Consider the following 18899-nt stretch of genomic DNA (forward strand, 5'->3'; position numbering starts at 1 on the left):
CAGTTTCCAGTTCTGGTGATGGTTTATTACCACATTTTAATAAATGAGCAGAAATAAAGAAATAGACAGAGTATGCGCATGCTTTAAAGTAGCATCACACCTGCTGCAGTTCTAACATCCATGGATAACATTTGGAAGCAGTATGGTTAACTTTTTTGCTCTTTAATTTTAATTACTTTGTCTTACTGGGATTTTCCTTTTGAATGGTTCTGAATGAGACTGTGGGTAACTGCATAATGTTTACACATCTAGTGGTGAGCTATTTGAACATCTACGGAAATGTGTTTTAAATTACTACACTTCACAGCATGACTGACTTGAGACATTTGTAAATCTCCTTTGTAAAGATCATTTTATTGTGATTTCCTCAGCATCAAATTAGCAACTTATCAATTAATTAATACATAAACAGCATATGTAGACCTTCCAATTATCAAGACTCAAAAATACGAACTTAACAAAAAGAGGCAAAAAGGACATTGTAAACAAAGCAATCATTATGACTACTACTCTTACTGACAAATAAAAGCACTCACTGTTGTGATGCTTTAATTTTTGTTTAAAACATGTCTTTAAAAATGCAGTTTCTCTTTCTCTGTCTTACTAATTGCATTAACATGAGTGTAATAATGCTTCTTTCCTAACATACAAAAGGAGCCATGGCACAATTTTCTAGTATAGCGAAAAACACACCAGCAAAGGCCAAACAGGAAAAAATACAATATCACTGACTCAGCTCAGCTCAGCTTCCAAAAACCAACAGGCAGGGTAGAGTTTTTCACAATATTGTGAAAAACACAACCCTGCCTGTTGGTTTTTGGAAGCTGAGCTGAGCTAAGTCAGTGATATACAATTTTCTAGTATAAAATCCATGTTACTTTTTTAAAACAACATTTTATTAATTTTAAAACAATGATTGTACAAAATTGTTTAAGGATAAATAGAACAAAAACATAACTATATACAGATGTCCACAGCAAAATCAAACATAGAAAACTAAATCATTAACATTTATCAAGTAAATCAGTTAATTTTGACCAAAATCTAAACTGATGAGTAATATTCAAAGTTCTCATTTTGGCAGTTGACAATTCTTTTTTACAGGCATTTTTGGCTAAATTAACAAATTCAGTGAAAGAAAGAGTTTTACATTTCCAATTCTTTGTGACTATTTTTCTTGCTATAGCTAAAATGGACCAAAGGAGAGGCACCTGCACCCTAGGAATGGAATCTGGAACTGGAGCATTAAATAAGATCAGAGAGTTAGAAATGATACAATTATCTGTCAACCATGTTACTTTTCATATTTGGTAAACATTTTAGCAAAAAGCTTTTAGATGAATACAATATCATTTTAGTTGTTCTTAACTAGAAATTAGCTAATATCATTTACTGACCATTTAATATTAGGTTAAAATGGCACTTAACCCTTACAGGAACAAGCACACACCCATATGACAAGCTCCACCCCAAATAAGTCCACAGAGCACTCCTACCCAACCTGTATTGTAGACAACAAACTCCTGATTGGCAGAAATAAGTATTGAGAGGAAGAAATGACAGAATATAAAGCATTTAAAAACCCTGCACATTGTCTCCAAAAGTGTTATTCCTGGAAAGAAATCAACAGCCTCCTTTTACTTTAAACATGGCATGCCCGGCTAAATTTTGGATGGAAAATGTTGTGCCTGATGCTGCAGAACATGGCAAAAATATTTTGATTCGGTAAAGTATTTTCTTACTATGCATGTTTTTCTGTTACTTTATTCTAACAAGTATTTCCTTCTTTACAAGCTTCCTATATGTGCTTCAACTGCTTAGTAGCTTCATTGACAGATTTGAAAACCATAATTCGGCATAATCTCTGATATGAAAGTATCTTTGGCAGACGGGACATTAACAGAAAACAGATGTCTTAACAGAAAAAAAGAAAAATAAGTTTGTGACAAAAGCATGTCACTATTATCTTTTCATGAAGCTGGTGAATTTATAATTGTAAAATATATTTTAATAAAGTTATAGCAGTGTTTTGCCAAGAAAGTAATGCTTGCAAATTATTTTGTGTGCTAGTGCATAGTTTTGTATAAGAAGAAAAGCTTCTCAATGGTTCAGGACATGTGCTTCTGAATGTATTTTCTTGGGACTTGTACAAATACAATGTATTTTTTGAGTTTCAAAAAGTTAAGTTGTTGCATAATTTGTATGAATTAAAAACGCTGCTGATTTAAAGGTTAAGCAGATGAATTAACCATGCATAATTAACAAATTTTGTTAGTATGTTACAATTTTCATGTGAAAGTACCAAGACAGTCGTTAGATGCTGAATACAGCCTGTTATTCTATGTGCGGGATCAATGAGTTATTTTATTTATTTATTTAGTGGAGCTGGGTTAGTGTGCTACAGTATTCTACAGTAGGTGCAGCAGTTAAGGTGACATGCTTTAGTTCCTGTGGTATAGTGTTTGATTCCTTTAGTCCTCATTTGATCTACAGTAAGATACTTAATCATACATTGCTCCTGGGCCACTCCTAAAAGTGTCCAGTAGGCCTACCTGGTTAACAAATAGTATTGTTGCTATTATTATGGCTTTGAGGGTGGTTAAAGGTTATTTTCACTGTGCTCATCAGGAAGGCTGACCATAAAAACAAATTTGTTTTGTTGGTTGAGCTGACATTCTATTGTCTAGTCCAAACTATTTAACAATAGTGAGTGCATGCAGATGTAATAACCCCTAGGGCAATGCCAGGCCACAGAACTTCATTCACATGTTATGATTGCACACTGCTGCGGTGCTCCTCTGCCTTTACAACCCATTATTATATAGCAACTTTCCTCTTGAAAGCACGGGCACTAAACAGTAAACTACATGCCCTGAATATTCAGATATATGCAGTCAGTGTTATAATAGGAGCAGTGATAATTATACTAGAAACAGTGGATATTCAAGTACTAGAACTGAATATTATACTAGATCCATTTAATATCTAATCACACACACACTGAATACAAACAAGTACTAAATATTATACTACAAGTACTGAGTATTAAACCACAAACACAAAGATACTGAATATTTTAACTGATGAGAACTTTTATTGTGGATTCGAATCCTGTATCTCTGCAGTGTGAAGTAAAACAAAGGAAAATAATGAGAAATCAAACCCTGATCTCAACAGAAGGGGACAAAACACTCATAAATGGGGATGGAAAGAGCTCATTCTTCAGGTCCCCCACCCACAATCCCAACTAAAGGATGAAGGAATAAAAAAGTGTTGAAGCTGCTCCATCTAAAAATGCAGTGCTGTTTGTCAGAAAGAGGCTGTGGTGGTTTAACCAAAAAGAAGAAGCCAGGAAATTCAGCTGAGAGGTAGAAATACCCAGGAAGTAAAAAGGGAAACAGGGTGGTTTAAAAGCATTTAAGTGGACAAATGAAGACCTAGAAACACTATAGTCTTCATTAAAACTTACAAACGAGGGCCTGGAAAAATAAATCAGCACTGACTTGATATTTCTGCATGAAAACAGAAAGAAAAAAAGCATCTTAGGTTGATGTATGCAAGTATATTATGTAAGGCGCGATCACTAAATATGTGCAGAATACAGCTTTCAAGATTTAGACAGGTTCAACAGCAGTTTGTTCATTACACTTTCTGTAATAAAACCATACGAGCTGCTATCAGATCAGACAATGGTTTTGCTCAATCAGTTACTCGATACAAATTTTGTTTTTATGGACTGCAACAAGGTTATGTTCTCTTGGAAGTAAGAAGAACTTGAAGACTGCTGCCTAGTATGAGCAACTTCACCAGATTCAGGGAGACGCAACAGGAAGGTATTCTCAAGTAAATTGAGTTTCTTACACCATGGGGCTGTTCATGGTTGGGGAATCATACATTAAATTATTTAACTTGTCATATAGAAATAATCTGAATGAGTAGTTTTGCTTAAATGTGGTTAATGAAGTTGTACTATTCTGGGTTCAGAAGTGGTTTAGTGGATGGACAACAGAGTTATGGGGAACAGAAGTCATTTTGTACATTGGTGAGGTGAGTAGCACAGGGTACTCAGGAAGTACTGTATATGCCACAGAATATACTTAAAAAAATACTTTTTTTTTACTTTTTTGAAACAGATGGGGTCTAATTCAAATAAAAAATTGTCCTGGTTTGCCTACTGTGAGTTTCTTAATATTACATTATGTATTTTGCTATTTTTTTTTCAGAATGACTTTTTGGCTAAATGTTCTTTTGCTTCAATCACACGACTTTCTGCAGTATTATAAAATATATTGTGCAATAGCATTCACTGTGTAGGGTGACACTGGAGGGCTACACTTGACAGGATGGCACTGCATTTTGAAAGCTAGTACACAAAATAATCAAAAGCATTTTGACTTCATCTCTGGTAACTGGGGTGGTGTCACAGGATTGATTGAGCACAACTGGAAAGAATTTTACGTATTTATCTTTTTATTTATTGACTGGGCATAGCTACCCTTTTTCAGTGGAAGCATATCTCTTGTTAACAGTAAAATATCTACTCAATCACTTCAAGAGAACTCTCTTTCTGTGGCCTTTTTTAATGCAATATAAAGGGACAGCATCCTTCTTTAACATGTTGCTTTCATTGGTAATATCATTTTATGATACACAAACCTCAGTGTCAAAACAATGCAGTTAAGATCTATCAGGAATTAGGTGAAATAAATCTGCTGAATCCCTTATCACTTTATTACTAAGGCAAGCGACCACGTGGCAGTATTTCCTACTAAGTGATATTACAAGGGTTCAAACTTATTGTAACTTTAATATGATTTATCACTTACTTATGACCCTTTAGTCACTATAGCTGTAAAAATTAGGGTTCCTTACTCCCTTAAGTGAAAAATATCAGAGACAGTATTTGACATCTATTGAAATATTGCACTTTTTTAAAGGTATAAGACAATAAATCATTTTAAACTCTCAAGTAACAGTACCCATAAGTTCTCCAAGTATACATTTTATCCAGTTTGTAAATCTGAAAATGGATTAAATTGCATTTAAAATGACATGTAGTTTTATTTTTGCATTGCTTTCTCTCCTTTGTTAACTAAAAACCCCAATGACCTTCACTGTGTTGACACCACCAACGTATCTATGACCCTATCTACATACCCTTCCAGACACCATTTACTTGGGCTCAGTTTTATTTATTTACTTGTGTTAAGCATGTAAGTGGGTTGGTCATGGAACCCTCTTGCTATATGATATTTCATGTGCTGTGTGTGTGCATATATTCTTTGAAATGAAAGGTGTGCTAACCTTTATGACTGGATGGATGTGGGTGGTACTACTGCCATGAATGCCAGTTTGGATCTGGTTCAGTGTCTTGTGGAAACAAGTGGTTTGTGAGTTAGACTTTGGGTATTAGTTGATTAGAGTGCGGGTCATACTCTTTCATTTTCTTGCTTGGGATGATAGGAGGTGCACGTGTGTGTGTGTGTGTGTGTGTGTGTGTGTGTGTGTGTGTGTGTGTGTGTGTGTGTGTGTGTGTGTGTGTGTGTGTCAGGTAGCAGTGTGGAAGCCAGATGGACTACCTCAAATGTAAATTGGACAGTATGAACACCAACATGAGGCATTTACTAACAGGCATTTTGATGCAGTCCCCATCCACAGATGGAAGTTGGTGTATGTCATTACATGCTGGACTGAAGCACTAACTGAGAGAAAACATCAGTGAACGGATGGTCAGTAGAGCTAATGGATGCTGTGCTTCTGTGTTAGTGGGGCATCTCTGTGCTCAGAGGTTTTGTGAATGAAGGCAGTCCCAGACATGAACATTGGGTACTCAATGCTAAGCGAGCAAAGCTTCTTAGTAAACAGTAGGAAGCAGGTATGCAAAGAGTTTGGTGCCATAGATAAAAACAATGACATCTGTAGATAATACCAGTTTATTTTCTAAAGAGTACTTATTGAAATGCAGAATAACATGGATTGTATATAGTCCCATTTAAAAGGTTCATATTGTCTTCTGCTTCAAAAGAAGAAGAACTTTTTATACGATAACACTGTTTTAGGGGGTCAGAACATATTTATAGAGTATGTCACTCACAGATACTCAAAATTGTAAAGGCATTTAAAACTGATTATATATTCATGACTGTAAAGGTACATCTTATGAAATCATTACCTGCAAACTGTAGAGAAATTCAAGATTGCATTTGACCTTTTTTAGTCCATTCTCAAACAATACTGTATACACTGTAGTCACTTTACATTAAAAATATAGAAGGCAGAAATTGTGTGTATCTTCTGGGAGTAGAGTGGTCATCATTAACATGAAACTGACAAGTTTTATCTGTTATCTGGGAAGAACGTTCAAAACAGCTGCTAAAACCGTGCTTGTTTGTATTGTCAGATGTATGAGTTTTGATGCATCATGTTCTTGTTTTTCTTTTTAACTAATGGTCGCCATTTTATTGTTGCAGGTTGTACAAGGAGGACCCTGCGGCTCTGGGCTTTTTCCCTAAGTATAAGGACATTCCTGTGTCTGAGCTGGGTAGCAATGCTGATGTGAAAGAACAGGGTGCTGTTGTAGTCAAAGCCTTGGGAGAGCTGCTGAAGCTGAAGGGCCAGCATGAAAGTCAGTTACATGCAATGGCTGAGTCTCATAAGAACACCTACAAAATCCCAGTGGAATATTTTCCTGTAAGTGTCTTCAGTTCACTAAATTCATTCTTTTTTTTCTAACTTGTTTTTCTCTGTTAATTGCCTTTTTTCTGTTGTACAAAATCCTAGTGGAATATTTCCCTGAAACATTTTCAGTTCACAAAATTAATTCTGTTTTACTAACTTTTTCTTTCATTTGGTTACTTGTTTTCTGTTATTTGCTTGCTTTCTGTTTACTCTCTCCATTTCCCCCACAATTAATTCATGATGACTGGAGAGGTAACAGTATCACCTTTACTCAGCATTATTAGACACCATTCACCTATGAAATGAAGGTTATGATTACATTTCTAATCACACTGCATAGCACAGATGCATCACAGCATCTTAATTCTCAGAATCTCTTGGTATGACTCCCACATAAGATAAACGTTAATGTACATAGCTGTCTCCTGAGAAATTCCACAGTTCTGCTGTGATATACAAAACTCTCAGCGCCACATTGGAGATAATGAGCTAGGACTCTCCACACCTGAGGATCTGTATGGTAGCTGTAAGAGCAGGCAACATGATGTGTGTTCGCTTCCAAGGTATAAATATGTATGGCTGATGCAACATGATGTGTGTTCGCTTCCAAGGTATAAATATGTATGGCTGATGCAACATGATGTGTGTTCGCTTCCAAGGTATAAATATGTATGGCTGAGCTGATTGCTAAAAGCTCAGGCCAAACAAAGCCTAAAGTGCACCTATCCATAATATAGTTAGCCTACACAAAACCTGATGTGTGCCTGTCCATAATACAGTCTGAAGAAATCCTGAATTGTGCCTGTCCATACTATAGTCAGGCCAAACAAAGCCTAAAGTGTACCCGTCCATAATACAGTCAGTGTAAGCAAAGCCTGACGTGTGCCTGTCCATAATACAGTTGGCTTAAACAAAACCTAAAAAGTGCTTGTTCATAATACTACACATTTACTGGCTGATTTGAAAATGCACTATACTAGAAACATAGAAATAATGTACTTAAACCTCTAGAGACTTTATTTGGGGGATGGGGTGGTCCCATAGTTTTGCAGTTCTTACTAAAATTAACAGTGCAACAACTTTAGAATGAGTATCCATATGTTGGGTAGAGTTTCACCAGTATGTCGAGAATTTTACAAACTACCCTAAGCCTGCCTTTCAGACATATTTTAACACAGTCTGCTTTTCATGAAGTCATGACTTTGGAAAGCAGAGATTTACATGGCAGATATTACTTGGTTAGTATTTGACATTTACTTCCTGCAGTTCTGCTAATATTTATTTATTTATTTAGCAGTTATTAATTAGAACTATTGCTGTTGACTGGAGCTGACATCAGTTTTTTCATGCTGACAATATTTATTTATTTGATTGTCATATTTTAACTTTATAGATCACAGAAGCAGCTCCTGGTCGGTAACCATATGAAATGTCTGGACCTGCTAGAGTCCCAAAATGTGGAGACTGAAAGGATGAAAGAAAGGACTTACATATACTAAGTCTGAGATGCCATTTATCAAAATATTCCTTTTTCTCCAAGGTATGGTGATCTCAGAGTTGGTATATATAAGTTTGGGGTGGGGCCTTAGGTCAACTGGTGCCCTAGGCAAAAGGGGTCCACGGCACCCCCTACCACACCACCCAGTGCCCCCATCCTGGTCTACCTACACCAAATAAATACTGGAAAAGTGTTCCTGCTAGAGAGGCACCCTAGGCAGCTGCCTAGTTGGCCTATGCCTAAGGCTGGCTATGGGTGGGGGCTGCTGGGGTCTTGCCCCCCCCACAATAAGAAGCTTAAAGGAGAACAGCAATTTTTGACATTCAGCCTTCTCCTGTGTTTCCTGTCTTTTTTGTGGCTTGGCAGCACTCAGAATTTCAAGGGCTGTCATTTCAATAAGGAGCCTTCTAGTCAATTCCTTGCCAGTTTATTAAAGCTCTCAATTAGCAGTAATGGTTAACTGAAACTATAGTCTTTCTACATACTTCAGCAGCATTTGATAATGTCCTCAAGAGGGACATAGCCTGCAGTAATGTCTATAGGTTTGTACTTGCAAAGCTTTGCTACACTCATGAGTTCCTTTACATACCAGTGCAAAATGGGCTCTCCTGACCACTGGAACTCATGATCTGCCTATGTGCAGAGAACCTTGTGTAGGAGGTGTCCACTGGAACTCACAATCTACCTATGTGCAGAGAACACCTTGTGTAGCAGGCATCCACTGGAACTCACAAACTACCTATTTGTGGAGAACACCTTGTGTAGTAGGAGTCCAGATTCCTAATCAGCCTGCTGCTCCACTCTTCCCTCACCATCCAATATCCTATAACCTAACAAACACCTGTGAATGAATGCTTGGTCTGACGCTGTGTGGAAATGTTTCATTCAAAATGCTTAGATATACATAAAATTACAAATGATTCACCTTATTTTGGAGCAGGAACTTGCTGGGTACCTTTCCCTAGGAATGCTTGACATTCCCACACGTTTTACTATTTTGGTGAATTTCTGTTTGGCATTTCCCAACTCTGCAATTTCTTAACTTTATTGCATTCATTTTTTTTTTCTGGTGCTTGCCTAAGAAGTTGACTTTACAATAGTGATTGTGTCTTTTAATTCTTTCTGAGTTTCAATGAAAGATGGATGATGTTAAGTACAGGAGGTTTGTTCAATCAATGAGCAGACTGTACATAAAATTAACAAAAAATAAATGATTTTTTATGGTAGAATGTTGTTATATTTTTGACTACTAAATGTTGGCTATAAAAAGGTCTGGTGAGTACAGGGTGTTTAGTATTACTAGGAACTACAAAAAGTCAATAATAGATAATGCAAAGGTGTACATGAAAAGCATTAATCAGCACCCATGGCTGTAACTGATTTTGCTTTGTTTTGCGTGTAGGGGAAGTTGAGTTAATAGTTAAAAAAAATAGGCATAGGTAAACTACAGTGCCAGAACTACTTACTGTTAATGATAAACACAGACTTATGTTGCATAAGACAAAGATTCTAATTTTAAAACATCTTATTTATTTTCCAAGCTTCTTACTTGGGTGAGTTTGATATAATGATTAATGTTTTTGACTTACAGACAGAAGGTACATGGTTTGATTCTGACCTTAGTTTGGTGGTTAAGCTTAAAATGACCCTTCAGCACAGTTAGTCTTTTATTTACCTATGTGTCTATCCAATGCATTACTGAATATTTCCATTGTTTTTTAACCCTGCAACCTCTTTGAGCAGGATGTTCCAATAACACAGCACTTATGCAAAATATTCACTTCTCATATATTTCCTAAAGCATTGGTGATATTTATACAACTAATCTTTTTAACTGTAATGTGTCTGTTTCTCAAACATGTTGCCTATTTTGGAATCCTTCCAGGTGTCACTACATTCTTTCTCCCCTCCTTTCTTCTAGAGAGTCCATATTGCTTGCTTTCAGTTATGTTTTCCCTTTTTAAATGCCTTGTCTGTATCCTTTACATAGCTGAAGTTTGTAAAACTGCATTTCACAAAGCAGTGATTACACCATACATAATTCAGGTACCTTTTGAAGTCCTCAGCCACAGTGATCGCTATATACCACCTATAAGTCAGTGGTACGTGCTATATACCATGTATAGGTCAGGAGTAAGTGCTACATACCATGTACAGGTCAGTGGTACACCTAGCAAATTTACAACATTCATATGCATGCATAACAAGATGAAATACATTAGACAGGGGTTCTTTTACAGAAAACAGCAAACAGTGTCTAGGATAATGAATCAAGGATGCATACATGAAACCAGTTAATGCAGTGGCCCTAGATGAGCAGAATGCAATGCACAACACAAATGTTTATCATTGCAGAGCAGACATCCTGTATGTCAGAAACTGTAAGCCCTGCCTTCCTTAAAATTCTTAGGGCATGTGCCTTGTTTTGCACAGTGTTTCCTGATTAGTAAGTTGTGTACCTCCACACCCAGTATTGGTTGACCATCAGCTGTCTCTATTTGGTGCTCTGTGTGCAAAGTGTTACAATGAACTCAGTGATTCCTGCTATGAAGTGTAACTGTTCTGGTGGTGTCTTACCTACCTGGTGTGGTACTTGTTTTTAAACAGGCAGAAGTAGAAGTTTCAAACATACATTCAAAACTTGGAAACAGGGTATCGTAGGAGTACTAAAAAATAAAATGCTAATATAACTCATGCAGGCATTAAGTAGAAATACTCAATAGTTACTTTTTTCTGTTTATTTCTTGACATATTTTTTTCTGTTGCTTACCAAGATTTCTGTTTATTACTTGACATATTTTTGATGGTGCAGCAGTTAGGGTTGTCACCTCACATCAAGAGGTCCTCCAGTTTGATTCTTGGCTGGAGTGCCTTCTATGCGGAGTCTCCATGTCCTCCCTCTAGTTGAGTGAGTTTTAAAGACATGCACGTAGATGCATGTGTGTATGTGTGTGCCATCTGTGAAGGTTGAGTGCCCGACTGGCAACTCGACACCATAAAAACTCCACTGCCAATGAATGTGCAAACCGCAGATCCGCTGTGGTAACCCCTAATGGGAGAAGCCAAAATACATTGTTTTTTGTTTTAATTTGACATATTTATCTGTTGCCAAGATTTTATTCATGAATTCTAAAGGTAGCACTGCTGTGTTGTTCTAGTCACAGTGTAAACCATCATATAGTGCTTTTTCCATTTAGGGAACCACTGAGAACTGACCACACTGGTACTAGTAAAAATTCTTCATATGTGTTGGCTGTGTTTGATCAATGCTAACCTGGTGTACATTACCTGGCTCTGATGTTATTGTGCAAACACAACAGTCTGAGCACACAAATCCCTTTGTAGATCTACAGTCAGCAACAATCCAAATGAGCATTTTTTTAATTGGGGAGCAAACACCCCTGCATCCCCCAAAAGCTATGGGCGGGCATTCTCATCTTTATGCACTCATTACAAATCACTACATCTCAAAGTACAAATAATCTTTCAAAAACAAAACAAAAATGTCCCACTCTTTCTTCAAGATGCTATGCTGTTGGAGTGCATTAACATTTGCAGATTTCAATACTACACGCATTACTCCTGTATACAGCGCTGAAACAGCAATGAACCAATTCAGATGTAATGATGCTCAAGCAAGTGTAACATGAATTTTTTCTTTGCTATTTGTGTTTGACTATATACTTTTTCCTCATTATATACTTCTCTGTTGCATCAGTTAAGCAATACTCAAAGTCATGTTTAAATATAACTGCTGTCATATCTATGTATAAAGTAACTTTCAAATGTTTATCTATTTATAAGTGAAACTTTACTTGTCAGATAATCATCAATATGGGCAGGTTAGTTAAGTAAAATAAACAAAATACCTCATCATGTAGTATGTGTGCACCATGATGTCATTTAGAAAGAAAGTAACTGAGATGAAATCAATTTTCATTAGAATGTATAAAATCCTTAAAAAAATGTACCTTAAATTCTTACCTTTACTAACTCAGCTGGTAAAGTTTGAATTCCGTTTCAGTAAAACATTATTTAATCAGTCTTTTTTAAGAAAAAAATACTTGGTTAACTACGGTAATTGTCTGTTTTCTGAGTCACTTGTAACATAAAATGCCTTTTTACTGAGAGGTTTTAGCCTGATTGTTATACAGGTGAAGTGTTAACTGAATACATGGCTTTTACATTTTTGAAGGATTCTACAACCAATACTACATTTTATTGATTTTTGTGAAACAAATATTTTGCAAAACGATACAGATTTGACTTCTTCAGGCAAAATGAGTTTGTTTTGGACAACTGTCCCTTTACCACATTTCTGACTTTAATGATCATTGCTTACCTTTATGTAGTTCGAGTATTATGTGAAGGAAATCTCTCATAAACCTTTTGCTGCATTCACTTGGCCACAATGCAACAACCTGTCAGAGCCTATACAAAAATGGATTTCACTCCAGAAACTACATGAGATAAAGGCAGTGAAAGCTGCTGTAGCTATGTAATGTCACTACCAAAAAGTAATAATTTCAGCAATTGTAGCCATTTTCAATCATTGTAACATTATGCACCTTTGATAATGTTTAATAAATGCACATCTGTGGCTTTTCACTTTGAATATCATTGCATGCACACATTTAATTACAGCTCTATATATGTATTGCATAGCACAGCTCATGATCTGAATTTATTCCATTACAGAAAATTTTCAAGATTACAGATGCATATTTACAAGAAAAAGTGGGAGCAGCGTATGCAGCTATCCAGGCTGCCATGAATGTAGCGTTTGACCAGATTGCCGATGGACTGAAAACCCAGTACCAAACTGTCTAAGGAAAAATGTAATGGTCTTCTCTTTCCCTCCCAGTATATGAGATATTGTATGGAATGTTCCGCTATATTACGTGCAGTTCAGTGTAACCTCAATACTGGACATTTTACAGTTCACTTTGTAAACATGTAATGTAGAAAATAACAGAATGTGACCCCAGTTCCTACTTACACTTCATGCAAGAATTTGTAAAATGTCATCTGAACAGGTTATTCAGGAGTTAATTAGAAGCATTAATGTAGTTACCTGCAGAAGCTGTATTGTTTTTAAATTTACCTTGTTAACTGGCAGCTGTGTTACTAATGTATGTCTACATAGTACATTGAAGGCACCAAAATAGTTTACATTCCTAGTGCTTGTGATCCCGAACTTGTAAAATTGATCTAGCTGTTCCACTGAGTAAACAGCACAGAACTATTCCAGATGACTATATCAAGACAGAATATGCTCATGTAATTCTGTGAAGGCTTTTGTTATGGTTTCATACTTAAGGCCATGTCTTCATGTATGACTCTTGTCTGAGCCTTATATTTGTATTTTGCTTGAATGTATGTTGCATACTTCCACTGTAATATTTTAACTTCTTGAATTGTTCTGAGTTAAGTCTAACATAGTGCACTAAATTGGTTCCCAAAGCACAAACTTTTACTAAGGGCTGATGTGACATACAGTATACTGGGATATACACAAATTATGTTGAGTACCTGCTTTGTGAGTCAGTTTTAAAATTATCACTTGGCTTTTATAAAATAAAGAAGAAAAAATAAAATACTGCTCATATTTTGTGTGCTTTTGTATATATGACCTCAGTGAGAAGTACATGCTTGCACAAAAGTTTAGCATCATCACCTGTCCATAGTTTCTCTGTAGTTATGCTCACTTTGGTATTTTTACTTATCCACTGTAGTCTTTTTCATTCAGTTCTCCCTTTTTTCTAATAGTTTCTCATTGGTTAATGGTGTCTTTTGACTTGTTAATGTTCATTTCTCATCTGGAAAATTAATATCACCTTTAGTTTCCCAAACTTTGAGAACAAGACCCTTTCTCTTGCTATAATTCTTTCTCCTAACAAGTGTCCTAAAGTAAACATTATGTCATTTCTTTTCCTCTTTTGAGTCACTAAAATTACATACTTGCAATCAGTCAAGATACCTTCCTTACAGTTTCCAGGCCTGGATTTAAATTAGTCATGGAAGACATGAGAAGGAAAGTCTTCTCCAGAACAGGGCCTGTACTGTGGAACCATCTATCATTATAATAATATTAAAAAATCTTTAAAAGATACTGTCTCTCTGAGGAAGCCAAATGCTTATGGGTTTGTAATACAGGCTCCGAAAGAGAAATCTGAATCCAAACTTATAAATTCTTGTATAACTGATAATTAATTAATATGTACATATTTTAATAGCATGGTTATGCCATTTCTATTTCTTTTATTCATAATATATCATGAAACTTACTTTGCTTGGTCTTATAAGGAAAAACTGACTATCTTTGTATCCGGTTAATGGCTGAAACAGGCCAACAGACCATCTCACATACCCAGTAGACAATTGAAAATAAATAAATAAGTACATACATACATATATATATATATATATATATATATATATATATATATATATATATATATATATATATATACACACATACATACATACCTACATACATACATACATACATACATACATACATACATGAATAAATTAAAATAAATAAATAAATCTGTTTTATCATGGGAGCTTAAAGAATACTACACCTAACTGTAGTCGATCAGGCACTGTGGTTGCCAAATGTTAGAGAACAGTAGGCATGTAAGATAAACACCACACTTAAACACTATTTACATTTACAGTCCTTTACAAGCAGATTTTAACAGACTGGAAATATTTGCTACAGTACAATGCCACTACTCAGTCATATTTAACATGGTGGCAAGATGAAGTTTTGCAAATATCTCCTTATGATGACACTTCACATGCACTGTTTCTCTTGTTATGGTAATATAGTAACATTTGTATACACAAGTGCTTGCTCACAGTGTGCTGGGTCATTAAGGTACTTGCTGGGAATCACCCAGTTTGCAAACTGAGATAGTGAAAGGCTGTGATAGTGTAACCTGTGTATACCAAACATTGACCATTTGTCATGTTCCACTTTAAAAACAGACAAAACACCAAAAGACCTTTGATGACCTTTATTGAATCCACATATAAAACAATTTTATCATAATTTTATTTTTATAGCTTAACTTCTTTGCATAGCATCAAACATCACTTACCCATCCATCAGGGCAGCGTGTCACTGCTCACTCTTCCTGAATAAGGAGCGTCCACCCGCTCACATATTCTAATGCATCAGGCAGTGTCCAACTGCTCACATTCATCCCAAATCTTCACTTCCATCCCAACACCAGGTGCAAGCAGTGTTCAGCCACTCACTTCCACCATTCCAGACTTCCTTAGTCCAAAATGCACACCAGAGGTAGAGCAGAAGAGGGCCAAGCCTGCCCCTCTTCTCTGCCTATGCATCTTTCCCAAGTAAAGCCATCACAATAACTCATAAACCATGGGCGGGCCAGGTGAGTAACAAGATCCTGCCAAAATGTACTCTTCTTAATACTCAAAATACCCTAGGTCCAACCCCTTGCTTACTTTATGTTCTCCCTCCATCCCTCCATAAATTAACCCTTCCTTGACCTACCTACCTCTACACAGCTTATCCTGCCTGTCAAATCTTCCCATCCTAACCCTCCCTTACCTACTCATCTACCTACCTGACTAAAGATGTCCCGTGACAAACTGTCTGTTCCAAACATCATTTGTCATGGTCCACTTTAAAAACAGACAAAATACTGAAATACATTTGATGACCTTTATTGAATCTGCATATAAAACCATTGCATCATAACTTTATTATTTATAACTTCATTTCTTTGCATAGCATCAAACATCACTTGACCATCCAACAAGGCAATATACCACTGCTCACCCTTCCTAAATAAGCAGTGTCTTCCACCCACTCACTTATTCTAACTCATCAGACAGCGTCCAATCACTCACCTTCATCCGAAATCCTCACTTCCATTCCATCACCAAGTACAAACTGCATTCAACCACACACTTCCACCACTCCAAACTTCCTTATTCCAAAATGCACACCAGAGGGGGGAACAGAAGCCTGACCCCTCTTCTCCACCCACCAGCCTGACCCAGGCTGTTCCCTATCACTAACACCAACCTTTAACCAACTCTTCCAAAAACAATCCCAAATTCAAATTAAACAAATCTAAACCAAAATCACTGAGGTGCACCACATCATCCCTAAACCACATAGGATCCCTGTGAGCAAACTCCTTATGTTCTATGGTCCTCACTCCCATCATCCCAACTGTCTCCAACCTAAAATTCACAAACTTCCCTGTCCATTCTACTGACAAGAATTTCCTAGCATTCTTCCAAGACAAACAGGGTATAATCTCAGATGACACTAAGCACACCCTTGGGTACAACTTTGGCATTAGACCCAAATTATTACCTGGCAAGTGCAACAACAAGATCTGATGAAGGCCCACTTGAGCTTGTATTGCTGTAAATACCTGCAACAGCCAGTTCCACCTGAGTCCTCTAATGCTGTGCCAGGTGGCTCTCCAACCGAACCAGTGCAACCCCAACTCTGAACCATTGCACCTAACAGCAGCCCTCTATGCTGCCCAGTAAACATAAGACTGACCTTTGATGGTAATCCTGTTGTCTAAAAAAAAAAAAAAAAAAAAGACTTAGATAAATTAAAGTTACAAACACCATCCCCTATTTAAAAATAGGCATTGGAAAACCATCTCCCCACCCTCTTAATGACCTCGATCTAACTATCCTCTCTGGCTAAATCTGAAGCTCTACCCATTCTTAAAGAATGAGTATAAAACCTTTTTCCATCAAAACCAATGCAACGGCATGCCCTTCTCATTACTAAAATCAGCTGTCCCACTCTTATCACCCTGTGCTCTTTTGACTGGAAAACCAAATCCTATGGGTTCCCCTTATGGGAAATTAGCAATTTCCTTGCCCACACCACAGGACACATCTGTTCAGTCCTGTTGTTCACTAAAACTATGTGTGCACCCTTACTAACCTGATCTGTCTTAGATGTCCATAGCTGAATGTGAACCACTCCAGTCAGCAACATAACATCCTCCCAAACCAAAGACCCCAACAACTCCAACACCCTAAAAGCCTCAAAGTACATCCATACACTTAATGTCACCCACACAATGTAATCCACCGATTCACCACTTACCCTATCTAAACCCCACAGCAAGACCTTCAACACCTGCTTTGTCACCAGCCAATGCCTATCCCTCAACAGACCCACCTCCCTAACCCATCCCTTCAACATCTGTCCCACCATCCAAGATTTAGTAAAATCCTGTAGCCTTGACACCCGGGCAAATACACTGATCGCCACCAACTCCACATTAACTGATTTTGCCACCTTACCCTGTGCCCTAGCCCAAGCCAAATATCACAACAACAACTCTTCCGACCAAATACCTTCCTCTTCTGGTAACTGCAAAATGAAACTGTCAAAATCACACAATGCCCTACCATATGCCTTCCTGGTGGACACCACCCAGGACTCTTTCACCAACCTCAAGATCACTGCAACCCAGTTCGCCACACCTCATCTGGCACCGGCATTGGCTCCAATGCTGCCATCAGGGCCAATTGCCAGAACCTGGAAAATTGAAAGCGAGACAAGCTGTCAGCGATCCCATTTCTAACACTTGGTACATGCACACCTGTAAAGGAAAAATTAATCAACAAACTCTGTAAAATTAACTTACACAACACCAACAATGCTCAGACTTAGCTGTCGTAACCTGCAAAACCTGCACCACTGCATTATTGTCAGAATTAAAAACTACCCTCCTGTCCCTCAACCATTCCTGCCACATTACAGATGCCACCCAAATCAGTAATAACTCTAAGAAAGCAACATCCTGCTTCCACTCATCATTCCACTCCTCTGACCATAGAAGGGCAAACTACACAACCCCCAAAAATGCCCCATGTTAATCCCCCCTCCCACGTTGGTGAACAGCTGTAAGTTTCATTGCCCTATCCACTCTAACTGTCAAAAGATGACACCATTAAACTGCTCTAAAACCATCAACCACAAAGTTAAGTCTTCAGGAGTCAACTTGCCAGTTCTCACCCAATGCTGCTTGCTTTTTCCCCCTTTTAACAAACCTATGAAAAGTACGTCCTAGGTGAACAGCCCGACAAGCAACATTCAGGAGCCCTAAGAGTTCCATAACCTCCTTCTCTCACACCTTGTCCCTAGCCTTCATCCACACTATCTTCTCTTTCAATCTGGTTAACTTCTCCCCAGGCAACTGAAATAGTCCACATTCTAAATCCAGCAGCAATCCCAGAAAATCTAATGCCTTTGCAGAACTTTCCAGCTTTTGAGTGGCCAGAGGGACTCCCAATTCCTCACACATTCCTAAAACCTCACACAAAGCTACTGTGGATCCCTCATGCTCCTCACCTACCAATAAAAAGTAATCTAAGTAATGCACCACCCTCTGACTTTCCAGGTCCAATGTAGAGCCATGCTAAAGTTTTTGAAGGTGAAATAGGCCACCCGAAGAATCCATAGGCATGGCCTTGTCAAACTAAAATGTACCCCCATCCCACCATGTCTAACAATGGCCAATCTTCCTCCAGAACTGGCAAAAGCCAAAAAGCAGACCCCCAATGTCCACCTTAACCAACTATGGATCTTTAAACCCTCTAATGACTTGTACCGCATCATCTAAAGATGCATATGTCACTTTAGCCTCCTCCACTGAAATAAAGTCATTGGCTGAATTACCCTCAGGATAAGACAAAT

General features: G+C 37.4%; 1 protein-coding gene across 1 annotated transcript; it reads left to right on the forward strand.

Moving 5' to 3' along the window:
- The first annotated feature begins 1623 nt into the window (after positions 1–1623).
- Positions 1624–13775, forward strand: LOC122804045 (myoglobin-like). The gene is made up of 3 exons (XM_044073720.1): positions 1624–1725; positions 6471–6690; positions 12875–13775. The coding sequence occupies exons 1-3, from the start codon at positions 1649–1651 to the stop codon at positions 13004–13006; spliced, it is 429 nt and encodes a 142-aa protein (XP_043929655.1). The 5' UTR covers positions 1624–1648; the 3' UTR covers positions 13007–13775.
- The last annotated feature ends 5124 nt before the right edge of the window (positions 13776–18899 follow it).

Source organism: Protopterus annectens, chromosome 6.part0 (genome assembly GCF_019279795.1).
Source record: "Protopterus annectens isolate FY-2018-M chromosome 6.part0, PAN1.0, whole genome shotgun sequence".
Lineage (NCBI taxonomy): Eukaryota > Metazoa > Chordata > Ceratodontiformes > Protopteridae > Protopterus > Protopterus annectens.